The sequence below is a fragment of the Eublepharis macularius genome, chromosome 7 (genome assembly GCF_028583425.1).
Source record: "Eublepharis macularius isolate TG4126 chromosome 7, MPM_Emac_v1.0, whole genome shotgun sequence".
NCBI lineage: Eukaryota > Metazoa > Chordata > Lepidosauria > Squamata > Eublepharidae > Eublepharis > Eublepharis macularius.
Genome location: NC_072796.1, coordinates 40,288,040 through 40,307,733, shown reverse-complemented (window position 1 = coordinate 40,307,733; position 19,694 = coordinate 40,288,040). Strand labels below are relative to the sequence as shown.

The window sequence follows — 19,694 nt, the reverse complement described above, 5'->3', positions numbered from 1 at the left end:
ACTGGCAATCTGGATGACTTTTCTTTCCTATTCCTCCTTCATATTTCTCAGCTTCTGCAACATTGGTGTGATATTAAGGCAAGATAATTGTTAAGTTAATGAGACATAATCTATGATTTTAATACTTTGGTCAAATGGCTTTAAAGAAGGCCTAGAAAAGCCAGCTGAGAGAGGAGACAGTGGGATCCAAAAATAGCTGTAGTAAGATAACACGTCAGACCCTAAGATCAGCCATGACAACATGTTAAATATACAGTCCATGTGCCAAGTATAAATACTCTAACGCAGCAAGTGTTAGATTATCTCCTGGACACTAGAGAGAGATCTGCACATGCTACAGAGACAAGTCTGGATGCTAATGTGTAACTGCCCCTAGGTCCCCTGACAACCCTACTATCTTACTCCTTCCTTTCTCAGATTTGCTTCAGAGTCTTACAGTGCAATTCTATGCAGAGTTACTCGGGTCAACACTGACGTGAATGGACTTGGAAAAGTGTACCTCTGGTTAGGATTGAACTGTTAGTCTTCTGAAGATGCTGCAACACTTGTCTGCTAGCAAAAAAAATAGTGGTTAAGTATTAGCACAAAGGTTAAACAGAAACCCTGTTTGATTGGGACAGAGAGAGCACTGCTTCTGTTTCAACTGGATGAAGACAGAATGGGTTGGAGAATGTTGGCACAAAACTAGCAAACCAAAGTGGAGGTTGAAATGAGGCACTGCAATTCTGTTTGTTCAAGAAGTTTGACAACTCACCACTTCAGAGCTCCTGCTTGACTGAAGCCCTTTTTTCTATGTAGGTTGCCTATTTTTAGATGATCTTCAAAGAGCTGCAGTTTAATCCATGGTTTTAAAAAGGCCACGGAGATGTAAGACAGCTAGGACTTAAAGACTGCAACTCAAGTGGCCCAGAGACCTCAAATACTTGCAAGTAATATTAACACTTTTAGCTGCTGCCAAAAATGCAATAGCGTCTAGATGGAAGTCACATTTCCCACCTAATATTAACACATGGTATTTGAAGGTATGGGAACAGCTCGTTATGGAAAAAATAACAGAGAGAATGCAGCTACTAATGAATCCCTCCAAACCCACAAATTTTTATGCGAAGTGGTACCCCTTTTTAGATTTCTTGTCTAAGAATGACTTGTTAGTTTCAAAGTTACCTTACTATGCAATCATAAACCCGGAAATCTGAACTATAGATTTTTGATAAGACAAAGAGGATATGAATAGATATACATTCTTTTTGAGTTATATCCGCTCTACTTAATTACGTGTTATAATAATTAGTATACCTTGTATTCGGTAATCAGAAGGTTATATAACAATTGTTGTTAAGTTGTTGCTTGAATTTAATACTGTACAGTGTTGTTTTGTTTTGTTCCATTAATACTGTTCTTCTTTAAAAAAAAAATACTTGCAAGTAATAGAAGTAACAGTCAGCCCCATATGCAGATGTACAGAATGTCTAGAATTAGGGAGCTAGAGAATGAATGTCATCAATGTTCATTAGCTATCTGTCCACATTCTTTGGTTATCTCTGTACTTGTGGGCATTCAACAGCTGCACAGAAGTCCCAGCACTGTCAAGAATCTAATGCAATTTAGAGATTTGCTGTACAATACATATTATTAATGAGAATGCCACAGGGTATTAAATTCCATATGGAATTAGGAGCCAGAGATTTTTGAGCTCATGAAATGTACAGAAGGGACAAGGAACACAGGATTGGATCCAGTGATGCGCAAACAGAAAAAGAAATGTACTTAATATAGTTCCACTTGCAGAAGTTGATTGCACCGGATCTTGTGCAACATCTCACACTCTTATCCAAGTTTGCTCCTATACACAATGACATACACAGATCTTGTGCAACAATCTTCTCCCTCTCCCACATTGTACCTTGGAGAATGAGGAAGTTTGCAAGAGAAGGCACACAGCACTCCCAGCCAATCCCAAGATGCAGAGAGCTGCCATTTCCCTCCCCAACACCTTTTAGGGTAGAGAGAGGTTTTTTCCTCTGAAAGTTGAAAGCCTGGGCTTGTACAGGGACCTGCAGAATTCAAACCCATTGTCCATTTGCTTGAAACTTGGGGGCTCTTTGGTAGACAGGCACAAGATACTCCACTGCACTTTTGGTAACATTTGGTTGAAAAACGACAACTCCAGTCCCCCTGAAAAAGCCTCCCATAGGGATTAATGGAAGTGGCTGGGGGAATCTTGCTCAGGGGCCCATAGAATTTAAGCCCTTTGCCAAATTTGCTTGAAACTTTGGGGTTCTTTGGTGGGCAGAAGAAACTCTGCTGCAGTTTTGGTGTCATTTGGTTGAAAACAGTTACTCCAGTTCCCCTTGGAAAAGTTCCCCATACAGAATAATGGCAGACTGACGCGATGGGAGTCTGCAGTAGAAGGCTTCCTCACTTTCTGGAAGGAAACAAACAACAATCCACAACAAAGAATGTTTTCAGTGGAAAGGTTAAAAAAATTATTTCAAAGAGTTTTCAGTGGCAAGGTTAAAAAAAATTATTGTCTAGGTAAGAGTAGGGAAATGAAATAAGAGCAGACAGGGCTTTGTCTTTTTAAATGTTGGTGTCCAGCTGGAGCTATCTTGCTTGCTGCTGCTTGGCAGCTATTTTAGGAATTAGTAAAAAGAACTTAGTGTGGCTGCACAGAGAGGGCTCTACTTTTGGGGGGGGGTGTAAAATCACCCACTTTGTTCAAACTGCTTGAAATTTAGGAGGGCTTCAGATTAGAGGCAGGCCTATGTTCTGTGTAAATGTGGTGCCACTATCTTTCTAAACAGCTTCTCTAGACCCTCATACACATTCCCTATTGAAAATAATGGTCCCAGAACTCTAGAACCCCCCCCCCCCCAAAAAAACCCACACAGACTTGAATCTGAACCAGTAATGTCCTATCTGGAAATAAGCAATCCTGGTTAAAAAAAACTTCCCCCTTAAGCCTGCAGCCAAAGTTATAACATTTTTTTTCTTAGTGCACACCCCTAAAAGATGAGAGTATGATGAAATCATTCTAAGCTGTTTGTTACATTGGTTTCATTGTGCTGAATGCAGTTCTGTGACTGTTGCTAAGCTGAGGTGGTAGAAATCTATTTGGAAGGGTTCTGGAGACAGAACAACTTGAATTTCACCATCACATGGCTGACAAGATGCAAAGAAGACTGAACACCTGTACGTTTTAATAGTTGTATAGAGGAATTGCAGCAGGAGCAGCTTCTCTCAATCCTGCATGGCAAGCTACACCTGACAAAATTCCTTTTCCAACACAACTGGTATTTGTTCACAGAAAGAGATTACAGATGATGTTTTCCTGCTAGCCACAATACCAAAGTTGAGGGATTATTACACCAGTACCAGCAGAATAAATAATTCTTTTAGCCATGGGATTCAGTGGGCATGTCCTTGGCATGAAGATTTTTGTCCTCATCCAGGGTTCACAAATTTCAGCTAAGCTCATTAGCCAAACCATTAGTAGTACTTGCTACCAATTCCTCCCTCCTCCCAAGCCCTCCAGCAGAGGTAGAGGACTTGGGGAGGGGAGTGTTCTTTCATGTTATGCTCAGCAATGGGGGAAGCAGGAATTCTTTCTCATATGACTACTGCACACTGCATCAAAGCTCAGTATCACGTAAGAGAACTATGCCCTCTACGCATGCCAGAGAACTTGGTGGGAGGGGGTTCTCACAAATTGTACTGGAGCAGGCAGAAGCACTCGGAGTCTCCCACTCTGCTTCCACCAGGTTAGTAAAGCACAAAAGAATATCCATCCCCCAAGTCCTCTGCACATGCAAAGAACTTGGAAGAGAGATGGGGAGGTTATACAGAGCTGTGGAACAGGCAGAAGCTGAGTGAAAATGGGGATTCCTGAACACATTCCAGCCTGGACCATGCCAAAGTCCTGAACCAGCAGTTGAACCTTTGATGGGCTGCTTTGCTGCCTTCAAGGGGCCTAGCCCTGGCCCCTCAAACCACATGGCACGATGCCGCAAAATGTATTATCTCTCCGGGGAGAAAAAGGGAAAGGAGCACCCCCCCAGACACACAGGGGAAGACACCCCTTCTTCAAAGAGCTAAACAGGTGAGGGTGTCAGGGGAGAATAGAGCCTGCTGGCTGGCCATCTAAAGCAGGCTCATGCCCATTCCTGTTTCACTGCCTCCTCTCTGTAGCCTGGGGTGGGGGGTGTCACTGAAGAACAAGCCAGGATTCAACCAAGACTGAGCCAGGATGCCTGCATCACATGAAACTATAGTTAAAATGTGGTTAATAAACCAGCTTCAGATACTGGCTTGATGGAACCTAACTTACCAGCAGGGCTTTTTTTCAGTGGGAACGCAGTGGAATGGAGTTCCAGCAGCTCTTAAAAATGGTCATATGGCCAATGGTCCCCTGATCTCCAGACAGAGGGGAGTTTAGATTGCCCTCCACACCGCAGAGGGCAATCTAAACTCCTCTGTCTGGAGATCAGGGGGTGGGGCCACTGGCCATGTGACCATTTTCGCTGAAGGCAATTTAAACTTTAATCCCCCCCCTTGTTCCAGCTGACCCAAAGTGACGTCATTGTGCAGTCTTGAGTTCCACCACTGAGTTCCACCACCTCTTTTCCCAGAAAAAAAGCCCTGCTTACCAGAGTTAGCAAAACGGCCTGCATTCAGACATTCACACTAACCATAGTTAGCATGAAACCATGTCTTTATTAAATTGTGTAAACTGTGTGTGTGTTTCAAATAGTTAAATGCATATTTGCTTGGAGTGTCAAGTAGTCAAATGCATACATGCTTGGAATATACACTCTTGAGGGAAAGGAGCTGTCAGGGAATTTTGAGCAGCAAAATGGCCATCAAAGAAAGGCTGAAGCTCTTCTTTCCCAGGTGCTTCTCTAGTCAAAATGTGCCTTTCCCAACTAGCATTAACAAGTCTGTGTGGACTGAGTGGTGTCTCTTCCAAAGGCAACACTACATTTGTTTTACTGACTGCCTCAAACTGATAAAGTCAGAAACTCAAGTGCTTTATATGCATACATAAAATTGTGGAGTTATGGGCATAGAGCTCTGAAAATCAACTGATGATCACTTTTGTCTGCTTCTCCCTTTGCATAGATGCACTAAAACTCCTCTCAGATCACTGAGATTTCAATTAACAGCCTACCAGTTATACTGGATACAGCACTATTACCTCATAAGCAAGATGATGCAGCTGCAAAAAAAGGAGGCATTTTACCAGTTTCTTTTAGTCCAGAAGAAAGCCCCCTACTTTGACTCAGCCAATCTGACCACCTAGATCCATGCTATGGTTACCCTGAAGCTAGACTATTGTAAGGCACTCTACATAGGACAACATGGAAATTCCAGTTAGTGCAGAACACCACAGTCTGGTTATTATTGGGCACCAGGCAGAACATACATGTCACACCCACTCTCAGGGCTTTTTTTCTGGGAAAAGAGGTGGTGGAACTCAGTGGGTTGCCCTCAGAGAAAATGGTCACATGGCTGGTGGCCCCGCCCCCTGATCTCCAGACAGAGGGGAGTTTAGATTGCCCTCCGCGCCTCTGGAGCAGCGCAGAGGGCAATCTAAATTCCCCTCTGTCTGGACATCAGGGGACAGGGCCACCAGCCATGTGACCATTTTCAAGAGGTTCCGGAACTCTGTCCCACCGCGTTCCAGCTGAAAAAAAGCCCTGCCCACTCTACAGATGCTCCACTGGTTATCCGCCAGTTACCAAGTTCAAGGATCCGATTATCACCTGGAAAGCCCCGAATAACCCTGGACCTACAGGATAGCCACTTCTGCTGTGCTCTGCTGCAACAGCTTCACTCGTCTGAGTAGAGCCTTCTAAGGTGCCACACTGCAAATGGGTAAGATCAACAGCTGCCAGTGCATGTTCTCAATGGTCGCTCCCATCCTGTGGCGTGACCAGCCTGAGGAGATCAGGAAGGCTTCCACAGGATGTTCAAGATGTGCAAGTCTGTCATTCCACAGGATGTGCAAGATGTTCAAGAAAGCATTTTTTAAAAAGAGATTAAAGCCATAAGAGAATGAACAGCACTTGGACGAGGAACCACCAAGGAAGGCTCTGCAGAGGAAGGCAATGGCAATCTCACCTGCAAGCCCGTTGCTGAGGTCACCACAAGCCAGTTTTGAGTTGATGGCACGTATGTAGATTTGTAGAATGAACAGCCTAGGAGTGTACTTTTATAATGGAACAGGACTGTAGTCCGCTACAATGATTACCGCAGATATCATCTGCTTTTCCTGTATTGTCTTTACCTTGTAATCCACTTTCTGTATTGTTTATAGTCTCTCTTGCCATAGAAAATTTGTTTTTCATAGTTTTCTAATTCTGTAATCCTGGTACTATTGCATTGTTCACTGGGTGTCTTATTATGCTGCCTGATTGTGCTGTTTATATCCTTCAATCTTGCATGTCAGTGAGAAAACTGGACTATAGATAAAGCAAATAAATGAATAAATATATTAAAAAGAAACTGAAGTTGTCCCCTGAAAACTGCAGGAGCAATGGAGATGTAAACATTGAGTAAGGAATAGCTTAAACAATGGCCACGTAGATGGCTAAGCAGATGATCCAAGACATGTTACACCAGTGATAATGTTATGTACAAAGCTTTAAAATATCGGAACTACCAGCCAACCTGACCCAGGTGAGGGGAAAATCTAAACAAATCCCAGTCCGTTGAAAGTCCAGTAATAGAGTTGTGCTGCAGTTAAGGAGACTTACCTCTATAAGCATGTATAATGAAAGCAGTGTAACTCCCAGGTTATATACAATAAGGAGACCCCTGAGTGAAAAAGCAGGCCTGTTCTTCATAAATGTGGTGCCCAGCCATATCAAGAGAAGATATGCAACAGTCAGCGAAAAGGTAGGTAGGTAAGAATCCAGCATGAGCCATCCTCGGACCCTGGGATCTGAGGAAACAAAACGAAATATCAAGGCATTCATGCACGCATGTATTTCCTTTTTTTTTTATGGTACAATCATCCAAAGAAAGGTCATCATCCCCTATGCCAGGGGTTCTTAACCTAGGAGACAGATTTCAGTGGGTCCGTGAACCTGGATGGGGAAAAAAATTACGTTTTTATTTTCACTAATCTAACTGAACTTACGTACTTTGTTTTATGTATTTAAAAACATTATTCTGAGAAAGGATCCATAGGCTTTACCAGACTGCCAAAGGGGTCCATGGTACAAAAAAGGCTAAGAACCCCTGCCCTATGCAATCTCCCAACAGTGACAGGTCCCCTAATCTTTACATCCCTCTCCTGCTGCCCTGTTCTCCCCATTATATACATGTTAGGTATATCAACTGGTAAAAAAATCCGTTTAGTTGACTTATCATCTGCCTTTTAAACCAGTTTATTATTAATAAATTAATTTTAATACACTTTATTACCAAGAAACCACCATGCAACATGAGAAAGGAAGGTCATGTTTAACACTTTTTTTTCATTCCCTGTCAAAGATGTATACCATCACTGACAGAGCTTCAAATATTGTTCTTAACTTATAGCATAGCTGATTCATATTTTCCCTGCACTCACAATACAAGTTTGTTTGTTTATTGAACATTTTTCCCCACCGTCCCGAAAGGCTTAAGACAGCTAATAACAAAATTATAAAAAGAGACACTATAAGGTAAAATAAAATGCATATTGAAGTTGAAACTCAACCTGGTAACTGCCACAAGTTCCAAAATCATGTCACTAGTATATACAAAGATCCAAGACAGAAAAGTAATATTTGATTGACCAGAAACTTAATAAGATCTTAATAAAAAGCATTCTGAAATAACTAAATTACAGAAGGCCAGCAGAAATGAGGCCTTCCTAAAGCAGTGTCACACAGCTTTAGGAAGACTGTCCCACAACAGTCCAGTTCTCTGTAGATGCCAACTGGGCCTTACAAGGAAATGCCATTGTTGCCAGGAGATGGAGGGCACATGGGTAAATTGGGTGCTGGGGTTGCTGTTGGGTTCAGCCACAAAGTGCTGTTTTCAAGTGAGCTACCAGAGTGTTCTGAAGTCATTAATTATGTCATTTATATCTTGCTCAGCCTAGAGAAGTATGCTTCTATTGGGGCCAAGCTCAGGATAGCTTACATGAGGTATTCCGTTTTATCCTTATACGGACAGGTTGGTGATTAGCCAAAGGGGATGTACATACGGGTCTCTCCAGTCCAAGTTCAACACTAGATCCATTACATCATAGATAATCAAAGATGTGGAAATATTAGCAAAGACTAGTGGAGTGAAAGGACAGCAGAGAAATGAAATAGGTTGGCTGTAACAAGATTATAGGAAGCTCTGCCTAGACATTTCTGACTTTGGAGACTTCACCAGACTCTGAATTTTTCCTAGCTTTTTGTTGCAATCATAAGGTATAGAAAGTTGGTTTTACAATGACAGATCTGAAATTTTTAACATGTTAAAGACTGCATCAAATGTTTGACTTAGCACTTGCAATACACACCTCTCCCCACCCCTTCTTGAGCACTGCCATTTGCATTTAATTAAAATACATACTTCTTGAAAATGGGAAGTCTTCCATTTTAATATAGGGCTGTTCACACTAAGGATTAGACATGGGCACAAATTGAAATATGAAGCAAATTTTGTCACAAAATGGGCCGTTTTGTGTGTTGTGAAACCGAGTTTTGTGGGGCTGCGGTTATCACGAAATTATCACAAAATTCATGACTTTTTTTGGCCTGTTTTGTTAGCTTTGTGAATGATTCATAATTGCAGGCAGGCTGGCGCCGATCCATTGATTCCCTAGGCAACAATGGGCCCAGACCTTTTGTTGCCATTGGAAACTCTAATCATAGCCCACTTACCTTTGATTGGCAGCTCTCCTAGCCAGTCAGGAGCTGCGGGTCAATCCCCTAGGCAACCAAGGAGGTGGGCCTTCTGTAACCATGGGCACACCAATCTCCCCCCTCCAAACCCTGTTAGGCAGGTCTGTCAGCCAACCACAGACCTCCTGCTCTGTTCTAGCAACTCCAGGTCCCCGTTTCAGTCATGCACTCTGGCAGTACTTCTCTTCCCACCCTTCCCATTGATCTTCCCGATCAACGTATTGCAAACTGGGAAGGTGGGTGGTGGAGAGCCTGCTGAAGTCTCCCTGCAAGTTTGGCATCTCCGGGTATGAAGGGGGCCATTGAAATGCCCCGGATTCTGATGAATCACGAAACTAACAAATCATTTCAGCAAACGTGTCAATTTTGTGAAGTTTCATGATTCACTATTCGTGTATCATGACGAAACACAAAACTCTCATTTCAGGCTTTTTCTGTTTCATGCCCATGTCTACTAAGGATACCCAAATATTGCACCTGGAAAGGTCATGTTTTGTGTTCTAATTGAGTAATTTAAATCAGTAAATGTAACTTTTTTTCTTATTAAGAATTTTCAATTATTATTATTTTAGACCCAACATTTGATATTCACTGTGCCATTTGCCATGCTGTTTTCTCAGTGTTTTCCACTTGCCCCTCCCTTGGGGAGTGCAAGACTCTTAACATGTTTACACAAGTTATACCCTTTAACTCTCCTCATTTTCCGATTTATTTTCACAAATAATGGATAAATCAGAGATAGCAACAACATGAAAATAAGGAAAATAAAGGCCCTGTGGATTGTCAGAGGCTCTGGGCTCTTTTTTAAAATTCAGGGTAAGCAATGAGTTGCCACCATGCATGTATAAGTGACCAGAAGTCAGAACTGGGTGTAAGAACTGGCTATTAGAAATAGGACTTCTTAGAAGTTTATAAATTTGCCCAAACATGTGGTCTTTCTGCTGAATTATTATCTTTTTAAAATCCATTAGATCTACTTCTACTTCTATATGACACAGAAACAGAAAAATTTTAAATGTGTATGTCAAAATGGATTCAGAATTTTGGAGAAGTGGTAACATTCCAAAGGTAGGAAAATTTATGGATGAAGGATATCATAGAGACTTAGAGAAACTGCTTTGCTGCCTGTAAAAATTCTGAAGGCTAGAGGCGGATTGTCTGGCATTCTCCTATGATCCTTCAGAGTTGATTTTGCTTTTAACACTGAGAAGAACACAAAAAAGGACTTGGAAAGGGTTTTTTTTTTATTGAGTGGAACATAACTGGATAACAGCCAGTTATACCAGTACAGATATTTAGGATCAAATCATAAAATCACAATGGCAAAAGACAGCTGGTATGGTCTTGGGTACCAAATCTGGGTATTAAGTTTAGTAGTTGTACAGAAGTTCTCGCATGTCTTAAAAATGTGGGCAGTATTCTCAGAATGCTATCAAGGATGGGGGGAGCAGTATTTGATTTTCTTTTAAAGAGAGATGGAAATAGGATTTAGATCTGCAAGTGCACCTGGTCATCTGCCATGGACGGAAATATTTCTCCTTTGCTCTTAGAGTGTTAGGACAAGAGATAATTGCTTAGTGGTGGGGGAAAGGCATTCTGTATATTCTTTATTATGTAATATGATGTAATATTATGTAATATGATGTTTTAATGTTTTTATAATGTTTTTATTGTTTTAAGCTGTTGTTAAACCACCCTGAGCCCGTCTGACGGGGAGGGCGGTCTAGAAATGTGATTAAACAAACAAACAAACAAATATTTTCTTGTATCTGTTTTTCTGACAAAAGGGCCTGGCAACAGATAGGAGGGAATGCTGCTTAATCGGTATGGTTAGAGGAAGAGGGAAGCGGCTACATGACTAATAATACCTGTAAGAGATTTTTTTCTACTACTGCTGAATAAACAACTCCAGGGAGATGCAAAGCAGAATAGCAGGCTGTCATGTTGTATTATTTCTCTTGTACCCACTGGTGAAATACCTGCTTGTGCCACCTAAATAAGATAATGTAATTCTGGTTTGTAATTTCAATCATTGCTCCAGCTTGGCACAGAAGCAAATGGAGAATAGTGACATGAAGCAATGCATGTCTTGAAGAACTGAAATTAGGTGCCACGGAAAGATTCAGTATCATCTCTATTCTGGCTGCTATGCATACGGCAGCCTCATGCCATCACCAGCACTGAACTTTTTGGAATTTCATATAAATATTCTCTATGTTAGTGTAAAGTCAAGAGCTACGTTGCTTAATACGTGGTAGTTTCTCTTCCAACCCACAGCAGAATCCTAATAGTTCCACTAAGCATGTTCCTGAGATCCTCTGTAGTTTTTTCTTATACCTAAACAAAGCAAATGTTTTCAAAATTGTTTCTTTCTGTGGCAAAGTACAGGCTGTGAATATCAACTTACTGCCTTTTCCCTTTCAAGTTTTCCTTTCAAATGTGTAAACTGGCACAGGCAGCATCCATTCTACTAAAGTACCTTTAAAGAGCCCTTATAAGTTATAACATTAATCATGAAGCTTTTATTGGCCAAAAAAAAAGCTCCAGGCTCATTCTAAACAGAGAATGAGACAAAAATGTGTTGTATTTTTGAAGATTAGAAAGAGGCAGTCTACAAATGAATTTCAGAGAAATATTTACAAACCATGTAACAGAATACCCACAGACCAGATTACTAGGGGTGTGTAATGAGAAAAATTTCATTATGACTTTGGGTCTGGAACTCACGAGAGGCCTACCTTTACCACAGTTGGTTTTCAGATAGGACATTGCTGGTTCAGGATTCAAATCTGTGCATGTTTGGGGGGTTCCAGATTTTTGGGATCAATATTTTCAAGAGAGAGCCAATTTGAAGTTCTAGGGCAGCTGTTTTTAAAGAATGACATCAAATTTCCACAGAGCATAGTCACCCTAAGTTTCAAGAAGAATGGACACAGGGCTGATTTTACAGACCTCCAAAAAGCTGCCTTTCAGCATAAGCACACTTCTCTCCACTGATTCCAATCAGGGGAAAATAGTACCAGCCACTGGCATTTAAAAAAATCTTGTCTGCATCCATTTTTCATGCAACCTTACATTGACTGACTGACAATAGAAAGTTATCCTTTCCACTGAAAACTCTGCATTTGCCATCCTTCCATGTCGTGGTCTGTTTTTTCCTTTCTCAAAGTAAAGAAGGCTTCCTTTGTAGAAAACATTCCCCCTACCCTATCCCTGCAACCTTTGAAAATAGTTCAGATTTAAAAAAATATAGAGCATGTGCATGACGTAATGTGATGAATAAATCATCCAGATGTTATCAGATGTCTTCACCCTGGGAGTCCACTGTAGGGCATCCACTGTAGTAAGCAATACTACTCCTATTAAAGGAGTTCCAGGGGAGAAGGAGGTAGAGGGGCTGGGGTGTGAGGGAGTCCAAGGGCTAAACGACATGATGTATTTGTTTACGAGTTGTCTCCAAGTTCAGCACTTCAATCAGATTCGCATGTCAGCTCCAAGAATGCTGTTTAAAAGACACAGAAGTTGTTTTGCTGATGGGGAACCCAGCATTTTGCCTGATGCTAAAGAATCTCCAGTGGGAAGTTATTCACATAAATTTGGAGCTACTCATGAAGTAGTCTGAGCACTCACAGCTCAGCATAGAAACTTCCATGGAAATTCCTTCTCTTGGGCTTATCTCCAAAGGTGATTAGATGGAAGCACTCATGGCCCGATTCCTTGTAAGGATCTGACTGGAAGGGAGAAGTGCCTCTGCCTGGGAAATTTGGAGAATCAAAGAAAAACAAAATGTTTGATTGTAAGCACCTGAACATGAAAACCAACATGGATTTTTTGGGTAGGTTTTTTTTTTTTGCAAAGCCTACGAATCTTGGATTTGTGCTATCATTCCAGAAAATCACAGAGTTGATTCAAAACAGTGATTTTTGTGTGTGTGTGTGCGTGCGTGTGTGTATTGCACATCTCTACTTGTTACTTGGTAGGGCACTAAGGTCAGTTGGTCAGCTTTGAAGGACTGCCTTTTTGGAGTTAGCAATCCTTTGACCAGTTCTTTTCATGCTCCTAGGCAAAGGTTAAGTTTGTGGCAATCACTGCAGTGATTCCTCTGCAAACAGAACAGCATGCCTGCGGAAATCTCCGTGGAAATAGCCTACAATTTGGAGGAACAGGGGTCAAAATCCTGACATCTGGTAATAGCACAAGAACTCCACTGGGTTCTGAAGGACAACTCAGTGCAAATTAGCTCTAGTGTTATCTGACCCAGCTCATTCTTAAACTAACTGAAAGTATCATAAATCACCACAAAACACATTTTGCAAGAATTCAGTTGTGGATCTTGAACCAAGGGGAGAGATACGGAACCAATGACAAAATTCAAAAACAGAGGCAAAATTAAGCTATTCTGTTTTTCAACTTTGATCTTATCACTCCATTTCGGCAGCACAATCTTGAGGGCTGCTGCGGTGGTAGTGGCAAGACGCTGATGCAAAACTGGCACCATCTGTCTATTCCTTATGGACAGCATGTGAGTGAGGCAAACTAGCTGGATGGAAGGCTGCTTGCGGCAGGATGCTCCGGGAGCTGGGCAGTGCTAGCAAACAGCACAGATGCTGTGCTGGCTGCAGCAATGCTTGTCAGGTCCTGGCAGGGTCCTGGCCCAGGGCAGCTGGATTCCCACCCCGGCTCACCTGTCAGTGCATGGTTGGCCCTTTGGGTTGAGCCTCTGGAGATGGGGTACCTGTTAGGGTTCTGAAAAGAGACACATTAACCACATGGCATGGACTTTACCCTCCCGCTTGTGCCTTAGTGCTAAGTGCACCCTCAGTTGTGCTCAGTGCCCACTCTGTGCATCTGCCACCGAGGCGCAATGCTGTGTGCTTTAAGCCCACATGGCAGAGAGCTCTAAGACAGAATCCTGTGCTGCACACCCTAATTACTGACTTGTGAGTCATCCTGGCTGGGGTTCATGTAATGCTGAGGTGCTGGGGAAGGAGTTGATTGGTTGTGGCTGTAGTCAGTATATTGTGCTCATCTGGGGCTTTCAGGCAGAGCTATGGGGGGCAGTTGGCCTTTTCTGCTGCATGGGCAACTATGGGCTAGGGCTACACCATGTTTTTTTGCAGGCATAAATATCCACCAGAGTAGGGGGCATTCCTGGCCTGGAGCGGCATAAGGAGCCAACTGTCTTCTGTAACAACACAGGGTCTGGCCCTTTCTTTGCTAGTGCAGTGGCTTATCAGGCATTGCTCTGCACCATTGCCACGTTGGAGCACTCCACTGGCTTATCTCAAAGACATGCCAGTGCAGCGCCTCAGCAGCTCCCTGTGGGCTCCCTCCCCTTCAGGATTGCATTCCTAAAGTTAAGATTTAAAAGTTACTGTGAGTGTTAATCTAGTGAATAGACACAACCATGAAGTAGGAGAAAATGTTATTTGTGAGAACTCAATGATGGCATTGTGGTCGTTGTCTGCTTGCACTTACAAAAGCAAGTAGCATTTTTAAAAAAGAAAATCTCCCAAAAACCCAACATGGAGTCTTGATGACCACTCCTCTAACTCACAGCACTATTGCTGAAAAACTGTAACTCAAGATTAAATGCTTTATTAGGCAAACTTCCTGGCCAGCCCATTAGAGTATTGGATTATTCTAAACAGTTTAGAGATTATGCAGTCTATGGGATTGTAGCGATATGTGATAGCAATAGAAGAAGGAAATTTAATTATACGTTCAATCAGCTGAATTCATATTGTTTTCATAACCGTAGTAGTTATGTGCCTAAAAAATACAGGTTGCAGTGTAGTATAGTGGTTAGAGTGTCAGGCTAGGACTTGGAAGACAGCTTCAAATCACCTCCCTGGTGTCACTGGGTGACCTTCATCAGTCATGCTCTGCCAGCCTACAACAAGGTTGTGGTGAGGATAAAATGAAGGAGAAGGATGCCCAGGTTTGGGTCTCTGCCGGGGAGAAAGGCAGGGTATAAACTGACATGAAAAAGTATTATTTGGGAGCAAATGGACAAAGGTCTGCAGTTATGCTGTTTCACGTTCAACAGTGTAGTCACCACAAGTCTTTTGGTGACTCTAAAGTACATATTTTTCATGGCCTAAAAACATTTGTTTCCCAGTTCCATGCTTGTACTAAGGGGACACTAAAACAGTGTCACCACTAAAACTAGGGCCAACTGTCCTTCTTTCTATCCTTCTTCAGCTCAATGAGTTCAAGTTAGAAAGATGTCAACACCTCTCATGATCAATAAAGTACTGACGTAAAGGAATGCTGATGCTTGGATCTCTGTGACCTAGAGATAATAGAAGTGGTTTGCTGTTAATGCATTCAAAAACCATTCGCTTCAACTAATGAAACGGCAGAAACTGTATGATGATTGGGTAGTTGGGTGCGGAGAAGAGTGAATTGATTAGTCTATTAAAATTGTGAGTCAGAACCTAGTCCTTTTGGTACTCTAAGTGCTCAAGTACCCAAACAGACATAATTGCAGAAATGAGCTTGAAGACAGTGTAGCATAGAGGCTAAGAAAATGAGTAGGAATTATCTAAGGCGGAGGTATCAAAGTGAGGTTTTAAAGGCTTGTTTTTGTATTGTTCACTAATTATTTTAATTGTCAGCTGTCTCAAGCAGGACTTTAAGAAACAGCATCTCATAAATAAATAAATAAATAATAGGCGGAGGAAATTAATTTGTTACCAAGCAGAAGCCCAGTGGATACACCTAGAATTTTTTGCCATACATGTCAATTCCATCTAAGTTTGACAATTTCCATGAATTCTATTTCTGATGCTCTCTCTCTCTCACACACACACACAATCTCTCACATACACCCCTTTCCTCATACCCACATGTGTTCCACAGTATGTAGAGTACAGCCCCGGAAGCAAAACAGTCACAATGGGGGCAGAAAGCAGAAGGGAAGAAGGAAGAGATCTTAAAAAGTTTTTACAGTTCTGCTTTTTGATCTCTGCCCCTCTCTTCTCAATAATATAGGAAGAAAAGGAAGCATTCCTCTACCGTGACCTTAACCCAAGGAACATGTACAAATGTACACAGAAAATGAAACAAAGAACTCTGATGTCAATACTATATTTCCACATTTTACCCTGTATTACAATATGCTTGCTCTACTGTTTACGAGACGGCCAAAGTCTTGTCCTCTCTAATTGCACTTTCTTTTCAAATTTTGAGTGGCAATCTTTAATGCTCACAAATTGGTTGACAAATATTTGCACCCAGGTATTCTTGCATGGTCACTTGGGAATGGTGGTTCTTGTATGGGGGAAGGTGTTGCATTGTCTAGACAACACTGTTGCACTCAATGTATGCCATGCTTCATGATGTCATGTCTTCTGGTTCATGCTAGTATTTACTATTATTACGAGTGTTCTGAAGAGATGTCCTCAGAGAACATTTAGCAGGTTTCTGGAGAGGTGGCACATACATTTTCTAAATAAATACATAAATTAATGTATATGATGTATGGCCTGTGAACAATCCAGTAAGCTCTGAGAACTTGCACAAGAAAGGAAAATTCTATATGCTCCCTCTCCCTGGCCCCCGTTTCCCCTCCTCTTAATCTATCTGTGCTTGGGTGCTCTCCCTCGGTTTCTTCCTCTATGATGCACTTGTCCCCGTGATTTTGTTTTCCACTTGCCCATCTGCCTGTCCCGTTTTTCTTCTCCAACCATTTGTCCCACCCACTGTTCTCTCCCCTCATCATCTCCCCCTCCTTATAGCCTCTGTGGTTTCTCCTTTTCCCCTCCCCCCATCTGCCTTCCCCCTTCCCCCTTACTCACCTCCTTCTATTATTGGGCACATTTTGAATTGCTACAACTCAGTAGGAATCTGAAGTTCTTTTCTTCTATCTACACATCGACAGATGTCAGTTTTATTGTACAGCTTTTTTTAAGCACCCTTCCTTAAAGTTTTCATCTTTTTCTGCAGACCCAGGGTTTCCCCCACATTTGCAGAAAATATACCTTAGCCTTGTAGGCCTCCATTTGTGATTTTTTTTTTGTCCACATGGCTGTGCCACTTTGGCTATTAGATATATGAATAAGGATTGCTGAAATAATACATATGAAATGTTTTGAGCTCTGAATATAGTCAGTTATACTAGAACTATGTTGAAAAGGTGCTTCTTCTAAAACCCAGATACACTTTCTAAAAAGCTATAATGTGTATCATAATCTAAACATTAACTGCCATTTTATGAAATTATACATCAGTCTTGTGATTCATGTCATATCTCTGGTCATGCAAATTCCTACAGTGTCATCTTAAGCAGTTACATACTTTGAAGAACATGAAAATAAATGAGATTAGAAACTCTCATTTTGTTTAGGATGGTTTCAAGTGGGTAGCCATGTTGGTCTGCACTCCAGTAGCACCTTAAAGGCCAACAAAGAGTTTCCAAGATAATAAGCTTTTGATAGGATTTGGAGATACAACTACGTGAAATGTAATTTGCTTGATTAGAGCAGGAGAGGAAATGCAGAAAATTAGCTTCTATAGGTGAGAGGAGAGGTCTACAACCCTACAAATGGACTCCCTCTTCCAGGGCTGAAGAGGACAGCACTCTACATCTCTGGGGGTTTGACAACTCTGAAAAAAGAATACTTACCTCTAGCTCCAAACATATAGTCCACAAATTCATTTACTTCCTGGTCGAAAGCCTTTAGCTTCTCCTAAAACAAAACGAAACAAAACATCAAATGTGCTATCATCACCTCACTCTCTCTCACACACACACACAAACATGCACACACTTAGAGACCAACAAGATTTTTGGGGTATAAGCTTTCAAGAGTCAAAGCTCCCTTTGTCAGGTATCTGACTCTCAAAAGTGTATACTTCAAAAATCTTGTTGGTCTCCAAGGAGCCACTGGACTCAAATCCTGTTCTACTGCAGACCAACAAGGTTACCTACCTGAAACCATATATACCCATAATAACTAAATGTAATCTTGCTCAAAAGCAGTACATGCAGAACACTCGCAGTCTGGGGCAAATAACAGGAGAAGTATGTAAACTTTCATGCCTTGCAAACAGGCCTGCAGAAGCTCACAAAATGGCTCACAGGGAATATCCTAGCCCGCACAACTGAAAAAAGAGAAGGAAGTGGCAGCATTACTAGTAAACACTGCTAGTAGTAGAGAATTGCGGGAGCCAGGGCTGACTTCAGCCTGTGCTAGCAACTCGATTGCTAGCCACTAAGTTGCTGCAGCTGTCACCCAGCAGCCTAGCCCTGTTCACATGTTAACATGTACATCCTGCATGTACATGCCCACATCTGTTTGTAAGAAAGAGCCAACACATATTTATTTACAAACTGGGGACCAGTTCCTGGATAAATATGGGGTTTGTATCACATGTTCAGCTGTTCATACATTGAATATAACAAGAGCATGTATTTAAAAAATCACGTATACCCTAGACTCTGACTGTACATATGTTTTCTCTAACTTGTGGACAAGGTTTCTGTTGTCACTGCTCAGTGTCTGTCAATAAGAGTGCCACCTTCCCCATCAGCAGCAGTAGTGGAGCTATTCCCTACAACCTATCTCATCCAGCTCATCCACCTCTACAACCACTGGTAGCATCTGGCTGACCACTGTTGGAAAGAAAATGCTGAACAAAACAGACCTTTGGTCTGATTCAACAAATCTCATCATGTGTTCTTAAGGAAAATGTAATACTGACAGTAATCCATTTCTTTACCAGTGCCTCAGTGTATCATAACAACCTGGCACAATATGCTATACATGTGGGCAAATAAGCATGCAGTGCAAAGCACAAGTTATTTCTATGGCTCTTGAAGTTGAAGATGGTGGCAACATGAACGTTGCTAGTGGTTGGCAACAGGAGCTGAACCACAGCAGTGCACCAGTGTAGCATCAATGCCACTGTTACAGCCACATCAATTAATGTGGCTGGCAAAACTCCTATGCAATGGAAAGAAGGGAGCATGTAGCCTCCTCTAGAACATTCAACCAAGACAGAATCATCTATATGGTTGTAGGACTAAGATCATGACATACCACAGTACCCTGTTATATAAATAGGAGAATGGACTTGTCTAACATAGGATTCCACAACAGAAAGTTTCTATGAGCTGTCCAGCTTCAAATACCTATAGAATTAGACTGCTCGGGAAAGTGTACTCTCTGAACATTAAGGTTCTTTGTGGGGGGGATATACATTCTGCAGAGGATGTACATACACAGATTGCATCCAAACCATTAGTAAAATCTTTGTGCACAAAAGCAACAGTAAGACAGATGCCCTGAAGAAATAAATGCCATGGAAGAATTGCTATTCAAATGGAAACTGGGAACCATTAAAATACCTTTGGCAGATGCACACATTGCTACATAGGGGTGGTACATCTTAACATTAATCTGTGCTTTCTTTATTGTACCATTCAACTATATGGCCTGGGTGCTATCATGATTATCAGCTAATATGTATACTCCATAGACCCCAGGACAGCTGAGATTATATAGTATATTTGTAATGAAATATTTCAGTATTTTTTGCAAATTGTTTGTTCTATTGTCTGTAGTTTTGTGTTACCTTGTGTGCACTGATTTTGTTTCTGGTAAATCTAATTATGAAAAAGAAATCTTTTGCTATTGTGCTTTTTTTGTTCTTTGGTCAAAGCACCCTAGTCAAAATGACTGACCAATCCTACATACTTATTTATTTAAATATTTATACCCTCCCTTTCTCTCCATTATTAGTGAATTGATTCAAATGGAGACACCAGATTATTTGCATCAAAGTTCTGTATACTTATAT

The 19,694-nt window shown here is 41.5% G+C and overlaps 1 protein-coding gene across 1 annotated transcript in view; it reads right to left on the bottom strand.

Moving 5' to 3' along the window:
• The window catches only part of ELOVL2 (ELOVL fatty acid elongase 2), a 66,331-nt gene that overhangs the window by 25,371 nt on the left and 21,266 nt on the right, over window positions 1-19,694 (bottom strand). The window contains exons 2-3 of the mRNA XM_054985999.1: window positions 17,518-17,581; window positions 6,756-6,943 (exon numbers count right to left, since the gene is read on the bottom strand). Of these exons, the coding sequence (XP_054841974.1) occupies window positions 6,756-6,943; window positions 17,518-17,581 (252 nt within the window). The remainder of the gene's footprint in view (window positions 1-6,755; window positions 6,944-17,517; window positions 17,582-19,694) is intronic.